Raw genomic sequence first — 23,919 nt, forward strand, 5'->3', positions numbered from 1 at the left:
ATCAAATGTGACACAAGTTACAAATAGTTTCCATTAAGGAAGGTTCAAACACATAACATACAAGTGAACACTGTGAGCTATATCAGCATATGAGCAAGTTACAAATAAGTTAATTCAAGTTTGGAGGTCAGGGATAATGGCATTAATATCGAGGTGTGGGATAACTGTATAAGATAATTCCAAGCATATTCATATTTCCATATTTCATATATTATCCAATTTATTCAATTGAGCTCTAGACTGATATGTAAGTTTATAAAGGGGTAAGCTGGCATCTCCCACATAATGGCCTCAATTCACTCAGCAGTTTAGACTAGTCTACTGATGGTTTTTAGTCTACTGATGGTTTGGTGTAAATCAGTTGCATCAAGAGGGAATTCACTAATAATTACCGAATGTTTTAGACCTGTTTTTAGACCTGGTCTAAAACATTTGGTAATTAGATCGGTAAAGCAGGGGAAATGATCAAAAGATGCAATTCACAAACAAATAGCTATGACTGACATCCTTCTCCTCTGATGAGCTCTCCTCTGGATACAATTAAACTCCTGCATAATTAATTCAAAAGGTTCCATCCTCATGTCTAAAATACCTCACAGAATTACTTTGCTGACAAAAATCAGCTGGTCTAATCTCTGTCAGAAAAAGTGGGCGCAGTTACTCCTTGATTGCCTTTGTAAATTGCATATTTTTATCATTTCCCCTGCTTTACAGGCCTAATTACCAAATGTTTTAGAGCAGGTCTAAAAACAGGTCAAAAACATTACACCAAACCATCAGTAGACTAAAAACCATCAGTAGACTAGTCTAAACTGCTTAGTGAATTGAGGCCAATGTAGGGGTAGGGAACCCTGTTTCCATTTTGACTCTCTTGCATAGAATAGTATGATCCTAATAAGCACCATTTTATACCACAACCACAGGCAATATCTCCCAGCATGCCTAGCATGCAGACTTTAAAGGGTACCCGAGGTGACATGTGACATGATGAGATAAACATGTGTATATACAGTGCAAAACACATTAACAACAAGGATGTTTTAGTTTCTTTTATTTTGCTGCCTGATGGCTAGTTCACAGAGCTCAGTTGCGTTCCAGAATATCTCTGCATGTCAACTGCCCATACAATTCTATGAGGCTGTTCACAGAACTGCTTTGTAACGGATCATGTTATTCCAATTTTAGTGATTAATACCAAAGCCCCCATACATGTTTGAATCACCAAATTTGCAGGGTATGCTAAGGAGTACCCTGGGAACAAGAGGGAAAAAAGATTTTTTTTTTCAAAAAGATCTTGTAATTTTTGAGAATATCGATTTTGAATACTTCAAAAGAAAAAAAAATGTTTTTAAAGTCAGCAAAACAACATTTTGCAGCAGAATTCCGAATGTCATTTCTCTGGGGCTTGCCATACTTAGTATAGCAAGTCCAGGGCTGGGAATGGGATAAACGTGTGTGGCCCTGTCTGTCATCAAGGCAGGGATCAATGCATCTCCGTCAATTCATCGAGTATCGAGAGGATATGGCACTGGATCATTTCTGAGGATGCTGTCAAGTGAATAATGAAAGGAAAGTTATGGTTAATTAAGATTATTAAAGGACCTTTTCATGGTTGCCTTTTTACTTTGTTTTAAGTCTTTGTGAAAATGTTCAGAGTGTGGGAAATATTTTGGCGATAAAGGAAACCTTGTCAAACATGAGAGAACTCAAACTGGTGAGAAACCATATTCGTGTACTGAGTGTGGGAAATGTTTTGCACAGAAATCCCAACTTGTTACACATGAGAGATCTCACACTACTGAGAAGCCCTTTTTTATGTGCTGAGTGTGGGAAATGTTTTGCTCACAAATCAGAGCTTGTTTCACATGGCGGCTTTCACACTGGGAATACACCCTATTCATGTTCTGAGTGTGGGAAATTTCTTGGGCACAAATCACTGATGGTCAGACATGAGACGTCTCACACTGGTGAGAAGCACTATTCATGTGGTGAGTGTGGGAAATGTTTTGTACAGAAATCAATTCTTGTCACATATGAGAGGTCAGGGCCGGTTCACACTTGTTGCTAATGTATCCCTATGGGATAATTCTCACTGCAGTATTTACGATTTGCATAAATCACAAACATGCTGCATGCAGCGCTTTGGAGGATGATTGCAATGTGATTCACATTCTGTTGAATGGGAATCACAATGCAAATTACAGCAAAATTGCAATGCAAAATAGCAATCATGTTTGCAATCACGATTTGTGTTCAGAGTGTGAACTAACCCTCACACACTGGTGAGAGGCCCTATTCATGTGCTGAGTGTGGGAAAAGTTTTTGTCAGGAAGAAATCCTTATAATACATGAAAGATCTCACACTGGTGAAAAGCCCTATTCATGTTCTGAGTGTGGGAAATGGTTTGGTAAGGAGCAAAACCTTATAATACATGAAAGATCTCACACTAGTGAGAAGCCCAATTCATGTTCTGAGAGTGGAAACAGTAGATGTAGAAATGCACCAACCCCTAGATGATCAGTTGGATGTGCCACGGCTAGCCCAGCACCACCTGAGCGAAAGTCTTCAGAAAGGATGAAGCCGGCACCATCAGATTGCTCTTTAGTAATTTTTTAAAAGACTGTCATCAAGTAAAAATGAATACAATATGCGACGTTTCGGAGCCATGACAGTCTCAATCTATCATAGGAACAATGAGTTTAAATAGTACATCATATTCAAAACTACCAATCACAGGCTATCTAACTCACTAGCCAATCCCCATCCACTATGTATAAAGTGGACCTGATGGGGAACTTATTACATGAAGTCTAAGCCAATGGATTTGAAATTCACCAACCTGTCCATGTTAGCCATCACCCCTGGAGCGCACCATCGACGCCCCTAACCGCCACCGCAAGTAAATGTATACACCCACCAGTCAGCCGGACCTGATGGGGAACTTGCGGGGAGGCGGCGCCGTAACGTCATCGATGTTACTAGGGAGACGCATAGGACGCAGACGGAATTCCGCATGTGCCCTAGAGGGCAGGATGGAATGTCACTACCCAACGCCGGCTGATCACGTGGAGTGAACCACCAATCAGACGGCCCTGCGTCTCCCTATATGGCAAATGCGGCCAAACAGCCGCAACAAAGCGGCTAAGCCGCCGCAATAAAGCGGCTAAACCGCCGCAATAAAGCGGCTGAAACGCCGCAATAACGCGGCTAAACAGCCGCCATGCCTGGCGATGGAAAACCAAAGGGGTGGGATATAATGCGCCAAGGGGATGGGGACACAGACATAGCAACAGCAGAGAATAGCAAATGTCACATCAATGTAAAGCAGAAACCACTGGTTTATATATTATAAGTGGAAGCAATATATGCAGCAACTAGTCCAGTGCACTGGATTCGCATGCTTGATACCATTGAACCTCGTGGATTGAACCGCGAATATGTCTCACACCTTTCTTATGATATCTGATTCTATTTTATTTTATTTTATTTTACTTTATTTGTTTTGTGCATTTGCCCCCTTTAAGGTAGTTGCTGCATATATTGCTTCCACTTATAATATATAAACCAGTGGTTTCTGCTTTACATTGATGTGACATTTGCTATTCTCTGCTGTTGCTATGTCTGTGTCCCCATCCCCTTGGCGCATTATTTCCCACCCCTTTGGTTTTCCATCGCCAGGCATGGCGGCTTTATTGTTTAGCCGCGTTATTGCGGCGGTTTAGCCGCTTTATTGCGGCGGCTTAGCCGCTTTGTTGCGGCTGTTTGGCCGCATTTGCCATATAGGGAGACGCAGGGCCGTCTGATTGGTGGTTCACTCCACGTGATCAGCCGGCGTTGGGTAGTGACATTCCGTCCTGTCCTCTAGGGCGCATGCGGAATTCCGTCTGCGTCCTATGCGTCTCCCTAGTAACATCGATGACGTTACGGCGCCGCCTCCCCGCAAGTTCCCCATCAGGTCCGTCTGACCGGTGGGTGTATACATTTACTTGCGGTGGCGGTTAGGGGCGTCGATGGTGCGCTCCAGGGGTGATGGCTAACATGGACAGGTGGGTGAATTTCAAATCCATTGGCTTAGACTTCATGTAATAAGTTCCCCATCAGGTCCACTTTATACATAGTGGATGGGGATTGGCTAGTGAGTTAGATAGCCTGCGATTGGTAGTTTTGAATATGATGTACTATTTAAACTCATTGTTCCTATGATAGATTGAGACTGTCATGGCTTGATAAAGGGGCATGTTCTAATGCTCCGAAACGTCGCATATTGTATTCATTTTTACTTGATGACAGTCTTTTAATAAATTACTAAAGAGCAATCTGATGGTGCCGGCTTCATCCTTTCTGATGTTCTGAGAGTGGGAAATGTTTTGGGAGCAAATCAAACCTTGTCATGCGTAAGAAGTCTAACACTAGTGAAAAGCCCTATCCATGTTCTGAGTGTGGGAAATGTTTTGACCAGAAATCAGACCTTGTCACACCTGAGAGATCACACACTGGTGAGAGGCCCTATCCATGAGCTGAGTGTGGGAAATGCTTTGTCCAAGTGCTGAGTGGGGGAAATGATTTGCACAGAAATCAGTTCTTGTCACACATGAAAAGTCACGCACTAGTGAGAAGCCCTATTCATGCACTAAGTGTGGGTAATGTTTTGGTCATAAACAAAACCTTGTCATAAATGAGAGATCTCACACTGGCGAGAAGCCCTGTTCATGTTCTGAGAGTGGGAAATGATTGGAAGCAAATTAACTGGTGAGAATCATTATTCAAGTGCTGAGTGGGGGAAATGATTTGCACAGAAATCAGTTCTTGTCACACATGAAAAGTCACGCACTAGTGAGAAGCCCTATTCATGCACTAAGTGTGGGTAATGTTTTGGTCATAAACAAAACCTTGTCATAAATGAGAGATCTCACACTGGCGAGAAGCCCTGTTCATGTTCTGAGAGTGGGAAATGATTGGAAGCAAATTAAACCTTGTCATGCATAAGAAATATCACAGTGGTGAAAAGCCCTATTCATGTTCTGAGTGTGGGAAATGTTTTGACCAGAAATCAGACCTTGTCACACCTGAGAGAGCAAACACTGGTGGGAGGTCCTATCCATGAGCTGAGTGTGGGAAATGCTGTACAAAACATTTCCCACACTCAGCACATGAAGGTGATTGCTCACCAGTGTGAGTTCTCTCACGTTTGATAAGGTTTCCTTTATCACCAAAATATTTCCCACACTAATTTCCACAAAGACTTAAAATTAAATAAAAAGGTAACCACAAAAAAGCCCTTTAACCATTTTCACCTTTTGGACATAGCTGCTACGTCCAAAAGGCTGCTACTATGCTACTGTGTGGTGTGTTAGCCCGGAGATCAATGAATGAGAACACAGTTCCCTTCATTGATCTAAGTCACCATTAGAAAGACCGATGGCTTATTTTAGAAGCCGTGATCTTTCTAAAGGAAAAAAAAGTTTCCCGTCCTCCCTTCACATCCTGTAAGCGAGAGTGCTTGCTTACAGGGCTAAAAACAAACATTTTGACCATGGCCATCTTGTGGACAAATAGTAAAACTACATCTACATACATTTTTTTTTAAATAAATACAATTTTTAAAATTAACTGTTCACCCTCCACACTCCAAAAAATACATAAATATATTTTTTAATAAAAATGCAATAAAAAAAATAGTTATCTAAGGGTCTGAGCTTTTTTAATATGCATGTGAAGAGGGTATACTACTATTATTTTTTTAAATTATAAGCTTGTAAATAGTGAAATATTCGTGCCATACATTGTAATAGGGACACATTTTAAATGGTGTAATAAAATAACCGAAACATATGTGGATTTTAAGTATGGTAACATGTATTATTTTAAAGCTAAAATGGATGAAAACTGAGAAATGATTATTTTTTTTCATTTTTTTTCTTAATATTCCCTTTAAAATGCATTTAGAAAAAATAATTCTTAGCAAAATGTACCACCCAAAGAAAGCCTAATTAGTGGCGGAAAAACAAGATATAGATCAATTGATTGTGATAATTAGTGATAAAGTTATTGGAGAATGAATGGGAGGTGAAAATTGCTTGGATGCATAAGGTGAAAAACGACTGAATGCTTAAGTGGTTAATGATCTTAATTAACCATAAATACTTACCTTTCATTATTCGCATGACAGTATCCTCAGAAATTATCCAGTGCCATATCCTCTTGATACCCGATGAATGATGGAGAATCCTTGCCCTGATGATCGATGGACAGTACCACACACATTGATCCCATTCCCAGCCCTGGACTTGCTATACTAAGTATGGCAAGCCCCAGAGCAATGACATTCTGAGTTATGCTGCAGAATGTCACTTTGCTGACTTTAAAAAACATTTTTTCTTTGAAATATTCAAAATTGATATTCTCAAAAACTACAAGGCCTTTTTGAAAGATGTTTTTTTCCTTTTGTTCCCACAGTTCTCCTTAACATACCCTGCAAATTTGGTTTTGGTAATTCTAGAATGTTTGTGGTCTTTACTATTAAGCACTAAAGTTAGCAACCTTTGACTTCAATGTTAAATATGAACACAAACTTTTACCATGAAAATTTGCTGTAAAATGTGCACAGTCATTATTCGCCTGGAACTGTTCATCTGGCAAACGTTTCTGCCATCACTATGTGTATGTTGTCCCTGTGTTTGCATAAGTTTCCCCAGTTGCAGTACTCCAGTTTCCTCCCACATCTCACATACATACACAGATAGGTTGAAAGGCCTTTGCTGCCTTTCACAATAATTGGAGCATTGTAAAATGACCGACATGCTGAGAATACACCATGAGTTTTTTCAGCAGATAGATGGCTGGATAGATAATTTTCGACAGGTTTGCTCTGATTTTGATCGTTTTTCTGATCTATTTTCTCACAGAAGTGAATTGAAATTGAACGGAAAAATGATCGGAAAATCAATCAGAAAAACTATCAGAAAATTGATTGGAAAGTAAATCCGCCAAAAAAAACCTCATTGCGTATTCCCAGCATTAGTTTATCTACCATGGTTCTGTAAACACTTGTAAGCAGCACACATTAAAGCACCTCATACCTCCACCAAGGTTGGATTGGGGATAAATGGGCATGGTCCTCACCACTCCCCTTCTGCCTCCTACTCCATTTCTATCACTCTCCCAGCAAGTCCACACAGAAAGGAGAATGTGCTTAAGACAGGCCACTAGGAACCCCTCAAACATCCACCTTGCCAGGCAGTGCTGAAAGCAGTGGTGGATCTAGAGGGGTGCAGGCATGGCTAGTGCCATGGGCGACAGTGCACAATGGGCGCCATGCCTGCCCCCATGCTGCCCACCACCTCCGCATCTTGTGCCGCCCATTCCAGATGCCTCCGGTCCCCTGCGCCCTCCCTCCCATGGGGGCCATGCTGCCGGCCACCTCCACAATCTGCATCTTGTGCCTCCTGCCTCGGTGCTCAATGCCTCTGGTCTCCCGTGCCCCCGCCTGCTGTTTCTCTGTCCCTGCTATCAGACTTTAGATTAGCGGCAAGAGGAGAGACAGAGTACGCACACTGTTCACCCGTCGCGTCACATGCGGAAGTGACGTCATCAGTCACTTCCTGCATTTGACCGGAGGCATCGAGTACCAGGAGACGCAAGATGCAGAGGTGACGACATGGGGGATGCGGTAGTGCTGGGGGGGGCGCAAACTCAGTGTTTGCCATGGGCGCTATACAGCCTTGATACGCCTCTGGCTGAAAGTGCTTTCCTGCAACTGCTTTTCTTCAGGGACAGAAGACCCACTGCCCAAGACGCCCTTTGATCACTCCACTACACAAGTAATCTGTTGGAATTTAATTTTTTTTAACAAAAATTTCTGGATATTTATACTAATTGATATACACATATGTTTTTAACAATTACAATAATAGTTCCCCTGGTGATAGCTGGCACCAAAGCCACACTGCAACTGTTCTTGCTCACATCCCCCCACACACACACTGCAACTCAGGTCCTCCATCCTTGGGCCTAATATTTCTACTACTTCTAGATAGTGTTGGGCGAACACCTAGATGTTCGGGTTCGCGAACTTTCGCCGAACATCGCCGCGATGTTCGGGTGTTCGCGCCGAACCCCGAACATAATGGAAGTCAATGGGGACCCGAACTTTCATGCTTTGTAAAGCTTCCTTACATGCTACATACCCCAAATTAGCAGGGTATGTGCACCTTGGGAGTGGGTACAAGGGGAAAAAATATTTGAAAAAGAGCTTATAGTTTTTGAGAAAATTGATTGTAAAGTTTCAAAGGAAAAACTGTCTTTTAAATGTGGAGAATGTCATGTTTCTTTGCACAGGTAACATGCTTTTTGTCGCCATGCAGTCATAAGTGTAATACAGAGAAGAGGTTCCAGGAAAAGGGACCGGTAACGCTAACCCAGCACCAGCAGCAGCACACGTGATGGAACAGGAGGAGGCGCAGGAGGAGAAGGCCACGCTTTGTGAGACACAACAACCCAGGCCTTGCATGAGGACAAGAAGCGTGCGGATAGCATGCTTTGTACCGCCATGCATGCAGTCATAAATGTAATAAAGATAAGAGGTTCAATAAACAGGGACCGGGCGGCAACGCTAACCCAGCAGCAGCAGACGTGATGGAACAGGAGGAGGCGCAGGAGGAGAAGGCCACGCTTTGTGAGACACAACAACCCAGGCCTTGCATGAGGACAAGAAGCGTGCGGATAGCATGCTTTGTACTGCCATGCATGCAGTCATAAATGTAATAAAGATAAGAGGTTCAATAAACAGGGACCGGGCGGCAACGCTAACCCAGCAGCAGCAGCAGCAGCAGACGTGATGGAACAGGAGGAGGCGCAGGAGGAGAAGGCCACGCTTTGTGAGACACAACAACCCAGGCCTTGCATGAGGACAAGAAGCGCCGTGGATAGCATGCTTTGTACCGCCATGCATGCAGTCATAAATGTAATAAAGATAAGAGGTTCAATAAACAGGGACCGGGCGGCAACGCTAACCCAGCAGCAGCAGACGTGATGGAACAGGAGGAGGCGCAGGAGGAGAAGGCCACGCTTTGTGAGACACAACAACCCAGGCCTTGCATGAGGACAAGAAGCGTGCGGATAGCATGCTTTGTACCGCCATGCATGCAGTCATAAATGTAATAAAGATAAGAGGTTCAATAAACAGGGACCGGGCGGCAACGCTAACCCAGCAGCAGCAGCAGACGTGATGGAACAGGAGGAGGCGCAGGAGGAGAAGGCCACGCTTTGTGAGACACAACAACCCAGGCCTTGCATGAGGACAAGAAGCGTGCGGATAGCATGCTTTGTACCGCCATGCATGCAGTCATAAATGTAATAAAGATAAGAGGTTCAATAAACAGGGACCGGGCGGCAACGCTAACCCAGCAGCAGCAGACGTGATGGAACAGGAGGAGGCGCAGGAGGAGAAGGCCACGCTTTGTGAGACACAACAACCCAGGCCTTGCATGAGGACAAGAAGCGTGCGGATAGCATGCTTTGTACCGCCATGCATGCAGTCATAAATGTAATAAAGATAAGAGGTTCAATAAACAGGGACCGGGCGGCAACGCTAACCCAGCAGCAGCAGCACACGTGATGGAACAGGAGCAGGCGCAGGAGGAGAAGAAGGCCACGCTTTTTGAGACACAACAACCCAGGCCTTGCATGAGGACAAAAAGCGTGCGGATATAGCAGCAATGCTTTTTGCCGCCATGCAGTCATAAATGTAATACAGATGAGAGGTTCAATAAACAGGGACCGGAAACGCTAAACCATCCCAGATGTTCATTGGTCATGTTACTTGGTTGGGGTCCTGGAGTGTTGCGTAGTCGTTTCCAATCCAGGATTGATTCATTTTAATTTGAGTCAGACGGTCTGCATTTTCTGTGGAGAGGCGGATACGCCGATCTGTGACGATGCCTCCGGCAGCACTGAAACAGCGTTCCGACATAACGCTGGCTGCCATGCAAGCCAGCACCTCTATTGCGTACATTGCCAGTTCGTGCCAGGTGTCTAGCTTCATGCCCGGTTTCAGGTCCAGCGGTGCCTGCCAGCCACAAATCCGTCTGTTCCTTTATTTCCCTCCAAATTTCCTCCCCTGTGTGCTGCTTATCCCCAAGGCAGATCAGCTTCAGCAACGCTTGCTGACGCATGCCAACAGCTGTGCTGCACTGCTTCCACGATCCTACTGCTGCTGGTGCTGGGTTAGCGTTTCCGGATGAGGTACAGCTTTGAGATGCGTTGGAGGAGAAGGAGTCAGAGAGGTAGGTGCTGCTGTTGTTATCCAGTGGGAGGGACGGCGGTGCAGCTGTTTGCGGCGTGGGCAACACCCGCGCCGTAGCAGGTGAGGAATCGCTGCCAGGCTCCACAAAGTTCACCCAGTGCGCGGTAAGGGAGATGTATCGACCCTGGCCGAACGCACTCGTCCAGGTGTCAGTGGTGAGGTGAACCTTGCAGGCAACGGCATTCTTCAAGCTTCGGGTTATTTAGCTGACCACGTGCTCATGCAACTCAGGCACTGCAGAGCGCGCAAAGTGGTAGCGGCTGGGAACCACATAACGTGGGATGGCCACTGACATCATGCCCTTGAAGCTGTTTGTCTCCACCACTCGATATGGCAGCATTTCGCAGGCCAGAAGCTTGGCTATGCTGGCTGCCTGTTACTGCCACGGCCCAGGGGTCATTTGCTGGCAATTTCCTCTTGCGCTCAAACATCTCCGAGACAGACAACTCAACCGTAGGGCTGCACACCGAAGGGCTGTTGGTTGTTGTGTTTGATGAACACTGGGAGACCTCAAGAGCACTAATCCGGAAAGTGACAGTGTCAGCGTCGTCTGATGTTTGTGAATGTTGTGAACCACGCAATGGCTGGGCTACTGCTGCTGCTGAGGCGGGTCTGGTGGTGAGTCTGGTGAACCCAAGGGAGGCAGTGTTGCTGGTGGTACCCTGTCCTGCCGCGTTTGCCCACAGAGTGGGATGTTTGGATAGAATGTGGCGGCTCATGCTGGTGGTGGAGAGATTGTTAATACTTTTCCCCCTGCTCAGGCGGGTCTTGCACACCTTGCAAATCGCCATGGTAACATCCTCAGTGCAGTCTTCAAAGAAAGCCCAGACTTTGGAGCACCTGCCTTGCTGGCGATTTCTGTTTGCGCCTCTTTTGCCTCTCACTTGAACTTCCAAGCTTGCGGTGCCTGAAATTGCGCGCCGCCTACCTTGTGGCACAAGGCGAACTCGTGCAGCAGTGGGTTCCTCAACAGACTCATCTGTGCTGCTGCTACGACGGCGATGTTCTCGTTCACAAACAAAATCTGGGTCTATGTCCACATTGTCCATACCCTCCTCTTCCATCTCCTCAAACTCGTCACATGTCATTGTGGGGGGCCGCCGCCGTGGAGTAGAGCTCCCCAGAACAACCTCTGCGCAGCTCACTCCAACGTCGTCTGGTTATCTGGCAGTTGTGTGCGTGGTGTCGCTGCCGGTTGTGTCAGCTTTGTGCCCACTGGCTCCTTGTAACTGGCTGAGGACTCGGACCTCGTGCGTGATGTGCTGGTGCTGCTTAACCCACTGCTGGACGCTTGAGAGGTCATCCAAGTAATTATCTGGTCCTGTTCTTTTGGATCTGTGAGGGTGGTTGTCCTGGACAACATGGGCGGTATAGAGTGGGTTTTCTTGGGTGCTCCCCTGTGGCCTGTACGTGAACCGTCAGGGGAAACACCTCTTCCCTTGCCCCTCCCTCTTTCACCGGATTTCTCCCTCATTTCACTTATCCTTAAAGTACACGCTGACTGGCAGCAGTACAGTGGCAGTACAGAAATGCTATACAGTGGTGGGTGAGCGGTGTACCACTATTGCCAGCAGCGACACAGAGCACAATGCTATACAGTAGCGGGTGAGCGGTGTACTACTGTTCCCAGCAGACACAGAGTGGCAGTAAACACAATGCTATATAGTGTGGCTGAGCCGTGTACACAGAGTGGCATTAAACACAATGCTATATAGTCTGCTATATAGTCACCCCGAACGGGGTGATGTTCTGCAGAACCAGAACAGTGGCAAACACTGTTCGCCCAACACTACTGGGAACGCAGATTTTAGTACCTAAACACACGATACAACATGTTTTCCGGGGTCGGACTCTGAGGCACATACAGATGGTCCCGATCATCATCCTCATCATACAACTCTTCTCCTGAGTCTGACCCACCCACCACCTCTGCCACCCCAACATCCCCAGACACAGACCCCTCATCGTCCTCAACATTAACTTGGGATGCTGGCCTGAGCCAGACCTCCTCCTCCACATCAGGCCCCATCATCTCCTCAATGGCTGCCCTCATTAATCGCTCTGGCGACGGACCGATGGACACAACGTTCTCCTCCGGGGAGGGCTGCTGCTGACCACTGGCTGCTGGGGTGGATGTTATAGCTTGCGTGGGGCATTGGCTGTTGCTGTTGTTGGGAGTGCTGCTCACAGCGGAGGTCTCTGGGGAACTCATGGTGAGCTCATATAGTGGTTGACGGTGAGTGGAGTATTACTGATCCCAGCAATATACACACTGACTGGCAGAGTATGCAATGCTATATAGTGTGGCTGAGCGGTGTACACAGAGTGGAAGTACACACAATGCTATATAGTCTGGCTGAGCCGTGTACACAGAGTGTCAGTAAACAATGCTATATAGTCTGGCTGAGCCGTGTACACAGAGTGTCAGTAAACAATGCTATATAGTCTGGCTGAGCCGTGTACACAGAGTGTCAGTAAACAATGGTATTGTAACGATCGGTGAAGCACAGAGAGGTCTGATTACCGGTGATCTGCAGTATCACGGGGAATACAGACGTATACCAGATTATATGTGATCTGCAGTATCACCGATAATCCAATATACTAACTAACCTCTGTTCACCTGAGTAGAGTGTAGTGATTGGTGTAACAGTAACACAGAGGACAAGCCTCAGTGCAGCAAGGAGTACTGCACAAATACCTTCCGCAGATCTGAGCTCTCCAAGACGGGAGGAGTCAGACAGACAGTAGGAAGGGAAGTCCGAGAGTGACACTCAGGAAGAAGTGTCACTAACAGGACGGGGAACCGCCTCCAATCGTGAGGTCGGTTCTCGAGGTCGGACAAGCCAGGTCGTAACACACGGACAGATAAAGTACAGGTACAGCAGGTAAAGGCGGAGTCAAAGTACAGGAAGGCTTCGGCAACGGGGTATCAGATATATTGAGGTACAGAATCAGGAGGCTGAGGCGGAGTCTAGAAACGGGCTGAGGTTCGGCAACAAAGTATCAGAAATATCGAGGTACAAGATCAGAGTTCAGGAGGATAGTCAAGCAGGCAATAAGTCATAACAGATAATCACAATCAAACTAGTACTTTAGCTATCAACAGAATCTAGCTAAGTGTAGGATTACAGCTCCAGCTGGTCCCGGCACACTTGCGGATCTGACTACGGATCTGGGTGCTCCCACATATGTGATCGCAACGCCAGACGCCAGAGAAGTGACCAGCCAGCAGTATATATACGCTGGTATTCCCCCAGCACCTCCCTCAGTGATGGACCAATGAGGAGCAGAATCAGGGTCAGCTGACCAGCCTGGTCAGCTGACTCCTTTCAGACTGTCATAAATTCTCCCTGAGTGCGCGCGCGCGCGTCACTCTGAACTCTGAGGGACTACGAGTCCCAGCCCCAGCAGCCCCGCTCTGCGGTGTCTCCGCAGCGGGGAAGTGCGCGCCAACCGCCGCATCCATCGCGGCGGCTTCACCGCGCTCACCACCATCCTGTACAGAGACAGCCGCCTCATACTGAGAGGAAGCGGCTGCCTCTCCGTGAGCTGACACTCTGCGCGCGGAAAGAGCCGCCCGCCGCTGACTCATGGCGGTGGCTCTTCCGAGTTTTCTGACAGTACCCCCCCCCCCCCCGAGGAGTGGACTCCGGACAGCTCCTTCCAGGCTTTTCTGGATGTAAAGCATGAAACTCCTTCACTAACTCGTCCGCATGCATGCGGTTCCAGGGTACCCATTGCCTCTCTTCAATGCCATACCCTCTCCAATGTACCAGATACTGCGTAGAATTTTGTACTACCCGAGAATCTAAAATCTTCTCGACTTCATATTCCGGTTGATCATCAATTATTACAGGAGGAGGAGGAGTGAGACCCACATGCACTGCAGGTTTCAGTAGGGATACATGGAAGGACCTAACGCCACGCATGTTCGTGGGAAGATCAATGACATATGTGACATTGTTGATCTTTTTTGCTACCCGGAATGGACCCACGAATCTGGGCCCCAACTTGGCTGAAGGCTGCCTCAAGGTCAAGTGGCGGGTGGACACCCAGACCAAGTCTCCTGGTTGAAACCTCCACTCTAAAGAGCGTCTCTTGTCCGCCTGACCTTTCTGACTCTGAAATGCTTTCACTAGGTTGTCTTTTATGGTCCACCACATGTCCCTAAATGACCTCTGCCAGGCCTCCAAGGCTGGGAATGGATTGGACGCAATCGGCAACGGAGAAAACTTAGGTAATTTCCCGGTCACTATCTGGAATGGACAGAAACCCGAGGAAGAACTCTTTAAGTTATTGTGCGCAAACTCTGCGTAGGGTAAAAACTTGACCCAATCGCTCTGTGCTTCAGCAACGTAACATCGTAAAAATTGCTCTAAAGATTGGTTGACCCTCTCAGTTTGGCCATTTGTCTGTGGGTGGTAGCCCGACGAAAATGACAGTCCCATGCCCATCTGGTGACAGAATGCCCTCCAAAATTTTGAGACAAACTGGACTCCCCGATCGGATACTATGTCTTCCGGAATGCCATGTAACCGAAAGATATGGATGATGAATAGGTCGGCCAATTCCTGGGCCGAGGGGAGTCCTTTCAAGGGCACGAAATGGGCCATTTTACTAAAGCGGTCGACTACCACCCATATGACCGACTTGCCTTCTGACCTAGGAAGCTCCCCCACAAAATCCATGGACAAGTGGGTCCATGGCTCACTCGGGGTGGGCAAAGGCTGCAGAGTACCTACAGATGCCAGCCGGGAGGGTTTGCTTCTTGCGCACACCGCACATTCCCTAACAAATTCTTTGCAGTCAGCTGCCAGAGAGGGCCACCACGCACACCTGGCCATGAGATCCTGCGTTCTAGACGCCCCAGGATGTCCCGCATTCTTGTGTGAGTGGACCATCTCCAAAATCTAGAGACGGAAGGGCAATGGGATAAACAAAACTCCCTCAGGCTTCCCTTCTGGGACATCCTGTTGGAAAGGACCCAAAATTGCTTTCCAGTTCTCCCAAGTTTCGGTAGCGGCTAACACCAACTTTCGTGGAACAATGGATTCGGGAATCGAGGGCTGTGCTGTCTCTGGCTCGAAACACCTAGAAAGTGCGTCTGCCTTGGTATTTTTACTGCCTGGAGTGTACGTAATCAAGAATGTGAACCTCGAATAAAATAACGACCATCGAGCTTGTCGAGGCCTTAACCTTTTAGCCCGCTCGATGTACTCGAGATTCTTGTGGTCGGTATAAACCGTAATCGTGTGCTCCGCTCCTTCCAGCCAATGACGCCACTCTTCGAAGGCTAGTTTGATAGCTAGAAGCTCCCTATTGCCTATATCGTAGTTTCTCTCTGCCGGAGAGAACCTCCGGGAAAAATAGGCACACGGGTGTAATCTCCCCTGAAGTCCTGAACGTTGGGACAGCACAGCCCCCACCCCAACCTCTGAGGCGTCTACCTCGACTATAAACGGAAACGAAGTGTCCACGTGCCTCAATATGGGCGCCGAGCAGAATAACCCCTTTAAAGTAGCGAATGCCTGTAAAGCCTCGGGAGGCCAATGAGTGGTGTCTGCCCCTTTCTTTGTAAGGCTGGTGAGGGGTGCCACTACTGTGGAATACCCCTTAATAAACCTTCTGTAGTAGTTTGCAAACCCTAGGAACCGTTGTAAGGACTTCAACCCCACCGGCTGCGGCCACTCCAGGACCGCGGAGACCTTGGCAGGGTCCATAGAGAGGCCTGAGGTGGAGATTATATACCCCAGAAAGGCCACGGACGTGACCTCGAAAATGCACTTTTCTAGTTTAGCATATAACAAATTCTGCCTCAGTTTGTTCAATACCCATCTAACATGGGCTCTGTGATCCGAGAGATTGTTAGAAAAAATAAGAATATCGTCGAGGTAAACTAAAACGAACTTCCCCAACACCTCCCTAAAGACCTCATTAATGAGTTCCTGAAAAACGGCCGGGGCATTACATAACCCGAAAGGCATCACCAGGTACTCGTAATGCCCGTCCGGAGTATTGAAGGCCGTTTTCCATTCGTCACCCTTTCTTATCCGCACAAGATTGTATGCCCCCCGTAAATCCAGTTTCGAGAATATCCTAGCCTCCGTGACCTGTGTGAAAAGGTCATCTATTAATGGCAACGGGTAGCAATTCTTCACTGTGATTTTATTAAGCCCCCGGTAGTCGATACATGGCCGTAAGCCCCATCTTTTTTCTTAACAAAAAAGAAACCTGCCCCGGCGGGTGACCGGGAAGGCCGAATGAAGCCCTTGGCCAGGTTCTCACAGATATAATCCTGCATGGCCACTTTTTCGGGCCCCGACAAATTGTACAAATGGCCCCGGGGAGGTACACAACCTGAACGGAGATCGATGGGACAGTCGAAGGGCCGATGTGGGGGCAGTTTGTCAGCTGCCTTGGGACAAAATACGTCGGCATATTCAGAGTACTGGTCTGGCACACCTCCCACCTGAACTCTGGTTTGCCCCAATGTCAACTTCCCCAGACACCGTTGGAAACAATGAGGTGACCAGGTAGTTAACTGACCCGTGGCCCAGTCTATTTGAGGTGAATGGGTTTGCAACCACGGCATGCCTAGGATAATAGTGGAGGTGGACATGTGTAACACAAAAAACCGTAACTGTTCCCCATGCAGTACCCCTATGGTGACCTTCACCTCCGGAGTCTGTGACAGTGGGCGCTCCCGTTGCAGAGGGGAATCGTCCACTGCCGTGACCTGAATGGGGGGACTCACAGGAGTGAGGGGAATACCCAACTCCTGAGCAAATTCAAGGTTCATAAAATTAGCCGCTGAGCCGGAATCAACAAACGCTTCAGTGGCTACGGACTTGTTCTCCCATGTAATGGTACAGGGGAGAAGCAATTTTTTCTCTTTAAGGGGTGAAAACTGTGTGCCTAGGGTGTCACCCCCCACTACTCCTAGGCAAACTCGTTTCCCGACTTGTTAGGGCAGTTTCGCACCCTATGCCCTGCTGCTGCACAGTACAGGCACAGCTGTTCCGTCATTCTCCGCCTTCGCTCCACCTGGGTCAGTTTCGAACGACCAATCTGCATTGGTTCGGGCGGAGGCAAGGCCGGAGAGGGTGAGACAGGCGGAGAAGGTGTTACTAGGGGTGTAGCGGATGGTGCCGCGTAAGATGTCACCCTGACGCGGTGACTGCCCCTAGCCTGCCTCTGATGGCGTAGCCTACGATCAACTCGAATGGCCGATGATATGGCCTCATCGACTGTCTTGGGCTCGGGTACGGTTAACATTAGATCAGAGACTTCCTCCGACAACCCAGACAGGAAGTAATCCATCAGGGCAAAGTTATCGAATCTAGCGGTGACTGACCACCTACGGAACTCTGCCGCATAATCCTCGACCGAACCTCTGCCTTGCCGCAAAAGTTTGAGCTTCCGCTCAGAGGACGCGGCAAGGTCAGGGTCGTCGTAAATTACGGCCATGGCCTTAAAGAATTCCTCTACCGAGGTTAGAGCTGTATCGGTAGGAGGCAGGTTATATGCCCAGGACTGGGAGTCACCAGTCAGCAGGGTTTTAATAAAGATGACCCGTTGGGCCTCAGTCCCCGAGGATCGGGGTCTCAACTCGAAATACGACAACACTCTACTCCTGAAATTCCGGAAGTCAGACTTGTGGCCGGAAAACTTATCAGGTACAGGCATACGTATGTCATCACTAGGAGGGGATCGCACTGAATCAACTGACGTCTGTAGGGTTTTCACAGAGCCTGATAAGGCATCAATTAAGGCTTTGTGCTGGCCCAGTGCTTGATGAATGTTATCCACCGAAGTGGCAAGCACAGTCAGAGGATCAGTGCGTGATTCCATCGTTTTTGTGGTCTGGCGTTCTGTAACGATCGGTGAAGCACAGAGAGGTCTGATTACCGGTGATCTGCAGCATCACGGGGAATACAGACGTATACCAGATTATATGTGATCTGCAGTATCACCGATAATCCAATATACTAACTAACCTCTGTTCACCTGAGTAGAGTGTAGTGATTGGTGTAACAGTAACACAGAGGACAAGCCTCAGTGCAGCAAGGAGTACTGCACAAATACCTTCCGCAGATCTGAGCTCTCCAAGACGGGAGGAGTCAGACTGACAGTAGGAAGGGAAGTCCGAGAGTGACACTCAGGAAGAAGTGTCACTAACAGGACGGGGAACCGCCTCCAATCGTGAGGTCGGTTCTCGAGGTCGGACAAGCCAGGTCGTAACACACGGACAGATAAAGTACAGGTACAGCAGGCAAAGGCGGAGTCAAAGTACAGGCAGGGTTCGGCAACGGGGTATCAGATATATTGAGGTACAGAATCAGGAGGCTGAGGCGGAGTCTAGAAACGGGCCGAGGTTCGGCAACAAAGTATCAGAAATATCGAGGTACAAGATCAGAGTTCAGGAGGATAGTCAAGCAGGCAATAAGTCATAACAGATAATCACAATCAAACTAGTACTTTAGCTATCAACAGAATCTAGCTAAGTGTAGGATTACAGCTCCAGCTGGTCCCGGCACACTTGCAGATCTGACTACGGATCTGGGTGCTCCCACATATGTGATCGCAATGCCAGACGCCAGAGAAGTGACCAGCCAGCAGTATATATACGCTGGTATTCCCCCAGCACCTCCCTCAGTGATGGACCAATGAGGAGCAGAATCAGGGTCAGCTGACCAGCCTGGTCAGCTGACTCCTTTCAGACTGTCATAAATTCTCCCTGAGTGCGCGCGCGCGCGTCACTCTGAACTCTGAGGGACTACGAGTCCCAGCCCCAGCAGCCCCGCTCTGCAGTGTCTCCGCAGCGGGGAAGTGCGCGCCAACCGCCGCATCCATCGCGGCGGCTTCACCGCGCTCACCACCATCCTGTACGGAGACAGCCGCCTCATACTGAGAGGAGGCGGCTGCCTCTCCGTGAGCTGACACTCTGCGCGCGGAAAGAGCCGCCCGCCGCTGACTCATGGCGGCGGCTCTTCAGAGTTTTCTGACAGGTATATAGTCTGGCTGAGCCGTGTACACAGAGTGTCAGTAAACAATGCTATATAGTCTGGCTGAGCCGTGTACACAGAGTGTCAGTAAACAATGCTATATAGTCTGGCTGAGCCGTGTACACAGAGTGTCAGTAAACAATGCTATATAGTCTGGCTGAGCCGTGTACACAGAGTGTCAGTAAACAATGCTATATAGTCTGGCTGAGCCGTGTACACAGAGTGTCAGTAAACAATGCTATATAGTCTGGCTGAGCCGTGTACACAGAGTGTCAGTAAACAATGGTATATAGTCTGGCTGAGCCGTGTACACAGAGTGTCAGTAAACAATGGTATATAGTCTGGCTGAGCCGTGTACACAGAGTGTCAGTAAACAATGGTATATAGTCTGGCTAAGCCGTGTACACAGAGTGTCAGTAAACAATGCTATATAGTCTGGCTGAGCCGTGTACACAGAGTGTCAGTAAACAATGGTATATAGTCTGGCTGAGCCATGTACACAGAGTGTCAGTAAACAATGGTATATAGTCTGGCTGAGCCGTGTACACAGAGTGTCAGTAAACAATGGTAGATAGTCTGGCTGAGCCGTGTACACAGAGTGTCAGTAAACAATGCTATATAGTCTGGCTGAGCCGTGTACACAGAGTGTCAGTAAACAATGGTATATAGTCTGGCTGAGCCATGTACACAGAGTGTCAGTAAACAATGCTATATAGTCTGGCTGAGCCATGTACACAGAGTGTCAGTAAACAATGCTATATAGTCTGGCTGAGCCGTGTACACAGAGTGTCAGTAAACAATGGTATATAGTCTGGCTGAGCCGTGTACACAGAGTGTCAGTAAACAATGCTATATAGTCTGGCTGAGCCGTGTACACAGAGTGTCAGTAAACAATGGTATATAGTCTGGCTGAGCCGTGTACACAGAGTGTCAGTAAACAATGGTATATAGTCTGGCTGAGCCATGTACACAGAGTGTCAGTAAACAATGATATATAGTCTGGCTGAGCGGTGTACACAGAGTGTCAGAAAACACAATGCTATATATAGCGTGGCTGAGCGAGGTACACAGTGGCAGTAAACAATGCTATATATAGTCTGGCTGAGCGAGCGGTGTACTACTGTTCCCAGCAGCAACACACAATGACTGGGGGGGACCCTGGCTAGCGTGGCTGGAGCGCGAACTACCCTGCCTGCCTACCCAAAGCTAAACCCACAGACAAATGGCGGAGATATGACGTGGTTCGGGTATTTATTTACCCGAACCACGTGACCGTTCGGCCAATCAGAGCGCGTTCGGGTCCGAACCACGTGACCCGTTCGGCCAATCACAGCGCTAGCCGAACATTCGGGGAACGTTCGGCCATGCGCTCTTAGTTCGGCCATGTGGCCGAACGGTTTGGCCGAACACCATTAGGTGTTCGGCCGAACTCGAACATCACCCGAACAGGGTGATGTTCTGCAGAACCCGAACAGTGGCGAACGCTGTTCGCCCAACACTACTTCTAGACAGCTTTATGAATGGAATTATTATTTTATGATATCATCCAGTGATGACGCCTGCTAGCAATGCGGTACCCTGCTGTTTTGTCTGCCCAGACTACAGCTAGTGCTCTGAGCTGTCATTTAGCATTGCTGTCTCATTCCCAGGTCCAAATTCCATGGCCTTATGTTTTCACTGTTTTATGGATGCTTTTTGACAGGCATGCATATCATCATCAAGCTGCAAAGTAGCAACAAATCTATTTGTTCTGTACATCACGTTAGTTTCCATTTTCTAAATGTTTTTTTTTTCTAGAAAAATCACGCTTCAAGTATACCATCTGCATCTTGTAGTTTGTATGTTTCAGCTCGTGTTTGTGTGACTGTCTTCTGGGTAGTCCACTTTGCTGCCAGTCCCACATCCCATAAACAGGTTCATCGATCCCTTTTAACTGGCTACAAATTCTGCTATTTTACCACATTTAGGCCTCTTTCACACCAAGATGTTGCATTTTAGGGGATGTTAAGGTCGCATAACGTGTCCCTAACGCAACACATGGTGGTGTTGAAGTTGGACGTCAGATTGAGCCGCGTTATGCAGCTCCTGGTGTGCTGTTTTTGTTCTATCTATACTGATAGAACAGCCGCTCCAGGATAGTGATGGGAAGTCCGGATCTTTTCAAGGATTCGGATGATTCGAATCGGATCATTGAAAAGATCCTGGTCTTTGAACCGAATCATTTGAATCATTTTACTAGGGAAGCAGACTGGGGGTGAAATGACTAGCAGGACACGACTTTCCCTGCACTGTACATTCTGTATGTTCTTGTTTCTTCCAGACAGACATCCACTGTGAACCGAATCGTTCATTGTGATGACCCGGATGATTCGACTCACAAAAAAGATCCGGATCAAATGAAGGATTCATTCATGATCCGGACAACACTAGGAGTCCAGGTTACCTCACCACAGTGCAGTGAATATTAATTTGCCATGTGGCTAGTCACTGAGCAAGTGCAAGCAGTTTAACACAGCTAAAACCCAGTATAACGCACAGCATGCTGCACTTTCATTCAACGTATAGAGTTACAATGTAACGCAACGTGTGCACTCTGAACAGCACATTGATTTTTCATTACTGTGAGTTGGGCTGCGTTACAGGCTGCTGTAATGTGGGATTTTAACGTCCCACTGTGAAAGCAGCCTTAAAAAAAAAAACATTTTTTTTCTAGTTCCACTTTCAATTTTATTTTCTCAAAAACTACAAGGTCTTTTTGATTTTTTTTACTGTTCCTTTTTTCCAACTGCTCTCTCTAACTTTCCTAGCAAATTTGGTGATTCTAGGATATATGGGGGCTTTGCTAATAACCTCTAATTTTGGTCCCTGATTTTAAAGCAATTCACAAAAAATGTTGCCAAAAGATTGTGGATCCATGAGGTCTGAGGAAAGTTAGCTATTAAACATCTGTATTTTTACCTATTTTCCACACCTGGACCAATCAGTTGATTGGTGTTAAACTTTGAAACTTCTCCAGCCTACCATTTTCCGTTACAACATAGTATGCAAATAAAGAAAAATAAAAACATCAATTAAGCTGAAACAATAAGTGTCCTCAATATATGGATCCAAACTCGACCACTTTGGGTTTTTCAACAAAATGTATTTCAATACATAGAGCCAAACTAAAAATACAGAGCAATTCTTAACAAAAGATGAGTCTCCCTTTAAGTGTCTATTGTATATTTTATTGATGCAGATCACAAATGAGTGCATCATTCAGTACTACAGAGTCTGTAAACACCATGATGTGTATTCTTTTGTCAACAGGGGGTGGATTTATCAAAGCATTTCCGATAGTTTTTTTCTTTTTAAACAGTTCTAATCAGCAGGGGGGCAGTTCTGCATGATAATAAGAAGATTCCTAAATCCTACTTAACAGTGGCAGTTTAGCATGAATTTCTAGAACAGCACTACAGTTAAGAATAGTGCAAATGCATCCCTAAACTGCCACAGATTAAGAAGTGCTTAATAGCAGTTCTACAGCTTGTGCAGCAATGTAAACTTGACATGATTTGTGAATTGCTCCTCCTCCCTGCTGCCAGGTGTCCTATGGAGCTGTTCTGTGCTTAACCATTCCAGTGCTGGGTATTGATGCAATACAGCAGATGTATTGGTTACCTCAGCAACAGCAATCTCTCTCACACACTGCATAAGAACCCTTCCTAACTCCTCCTATTTTACCACAGTTAAGAAGGAAACTGCACTATCTAGTGATTTCTTAAGATGTCTGATACAGTTCTGCATGGATTTCTAAAAACCTGCCAATATTTTGTCTCAGACACTCATGATCAAGTTCCCCCTGGACTTTTAATCTAATTTGCATTGTTTGTTTTTAGTTAGGTGAGGATCTACAAAACTACATAGAAATGCAATTGATTTCAGGTATTTCCCACAGAGTGTGGTTTTCTTCTCAGCCTTATTTCAATTGATGCTAAATGCTGCCGTGAGTTGTTGCAAGTCTCTGTCTTAAAAAAAAATCCCAATTCAACAGACCTTCTGCACACATAATTACGTGTAGACTGGCAGCAGAGTTTGACAATCAATGTTTTTTTATACTATACTTTTTTTTATCTTAGAATTCTTTCATATAACAAACTTGCTTCTTATAATACCTAAAAGAAAGACATTTTCAGGATCCTATTCTCTCTCTCTCCCTCTCTCTTTTCCTCACTCTCTCGCTCTCACCCCGCCTCTCTCTCTCTCTCTCGCTCTCTCTCTCCCACCCTCCCCATCTCTTTCCCTATTTCCCCTCTCTCTCTCTCCCTCCCTTTCTCACAGTTTATACATTTGTATTTTCAAATATTACTACATTGCGAATGTATAATCTAATTGTTTTCTACCCTTGCAAGATGCAAAAAAAAAGGTGCCTGAAAAAAGTGTACATTTTATTGCTCCAGTGGTTAAATCTAGGTTTTTTAAGACTTGTATGATTTACTATTCTGAATCTTAATTAATTATTAAAAAAGAGCAGTTTTATAGCCTGATAAGTTATCTAACTACTGCATAATGACACTTCATATAGTACTATGGAGTAAAAATGGATTCAAATGCAAGAATAACCTTAA

General features: G+C 46.6%; 1 protein-coding gene across 1 annotated transcript in view; it reads left to right on the top strand.

Annotated features, from left to right (window-relative positions):
- Positions 1-23,919, top strand: part of LOC137562115 (zinc finger protein 850-like) — a 161,977-nt gene that overhangs the window by 61,899 nt on the left and 76,159 nt on the right. Inside the window, exons 5-7 of the mRNA XM_068273449.1 lie at positions 2,375-2,500; positions 4,356-4,497; positions 4,945-5,092. Coding sequence (XP_068129550.1) covers positions 2,375-2,500; positions 4,356-4,497; positions 4,945-5,092 — 416 coding nt within the window. The remainder of the gene's footprint in view (positions 1-2,374; positions 2,501-4,355; positions 4,498-4,944; positions 5,093-23,919) is intronic.

The sequence above is a fragment of the Hyperolius riggenbachi genome, chromosome 3, assembly GCF_040937935.1.
Source record: "Hyperolius riggenbachi isolate aHypRig1 chromosome 3, aHypRig1.pri, whole genome shotgun sequence".
NCBI classification, from domain to species: domain Eukaryota; kingdom Metazoa; phylum Chordata; class Amphibia; order Anura; family Hyperoliidae; genus Hyperolius; species Hyperolius riggenbachi.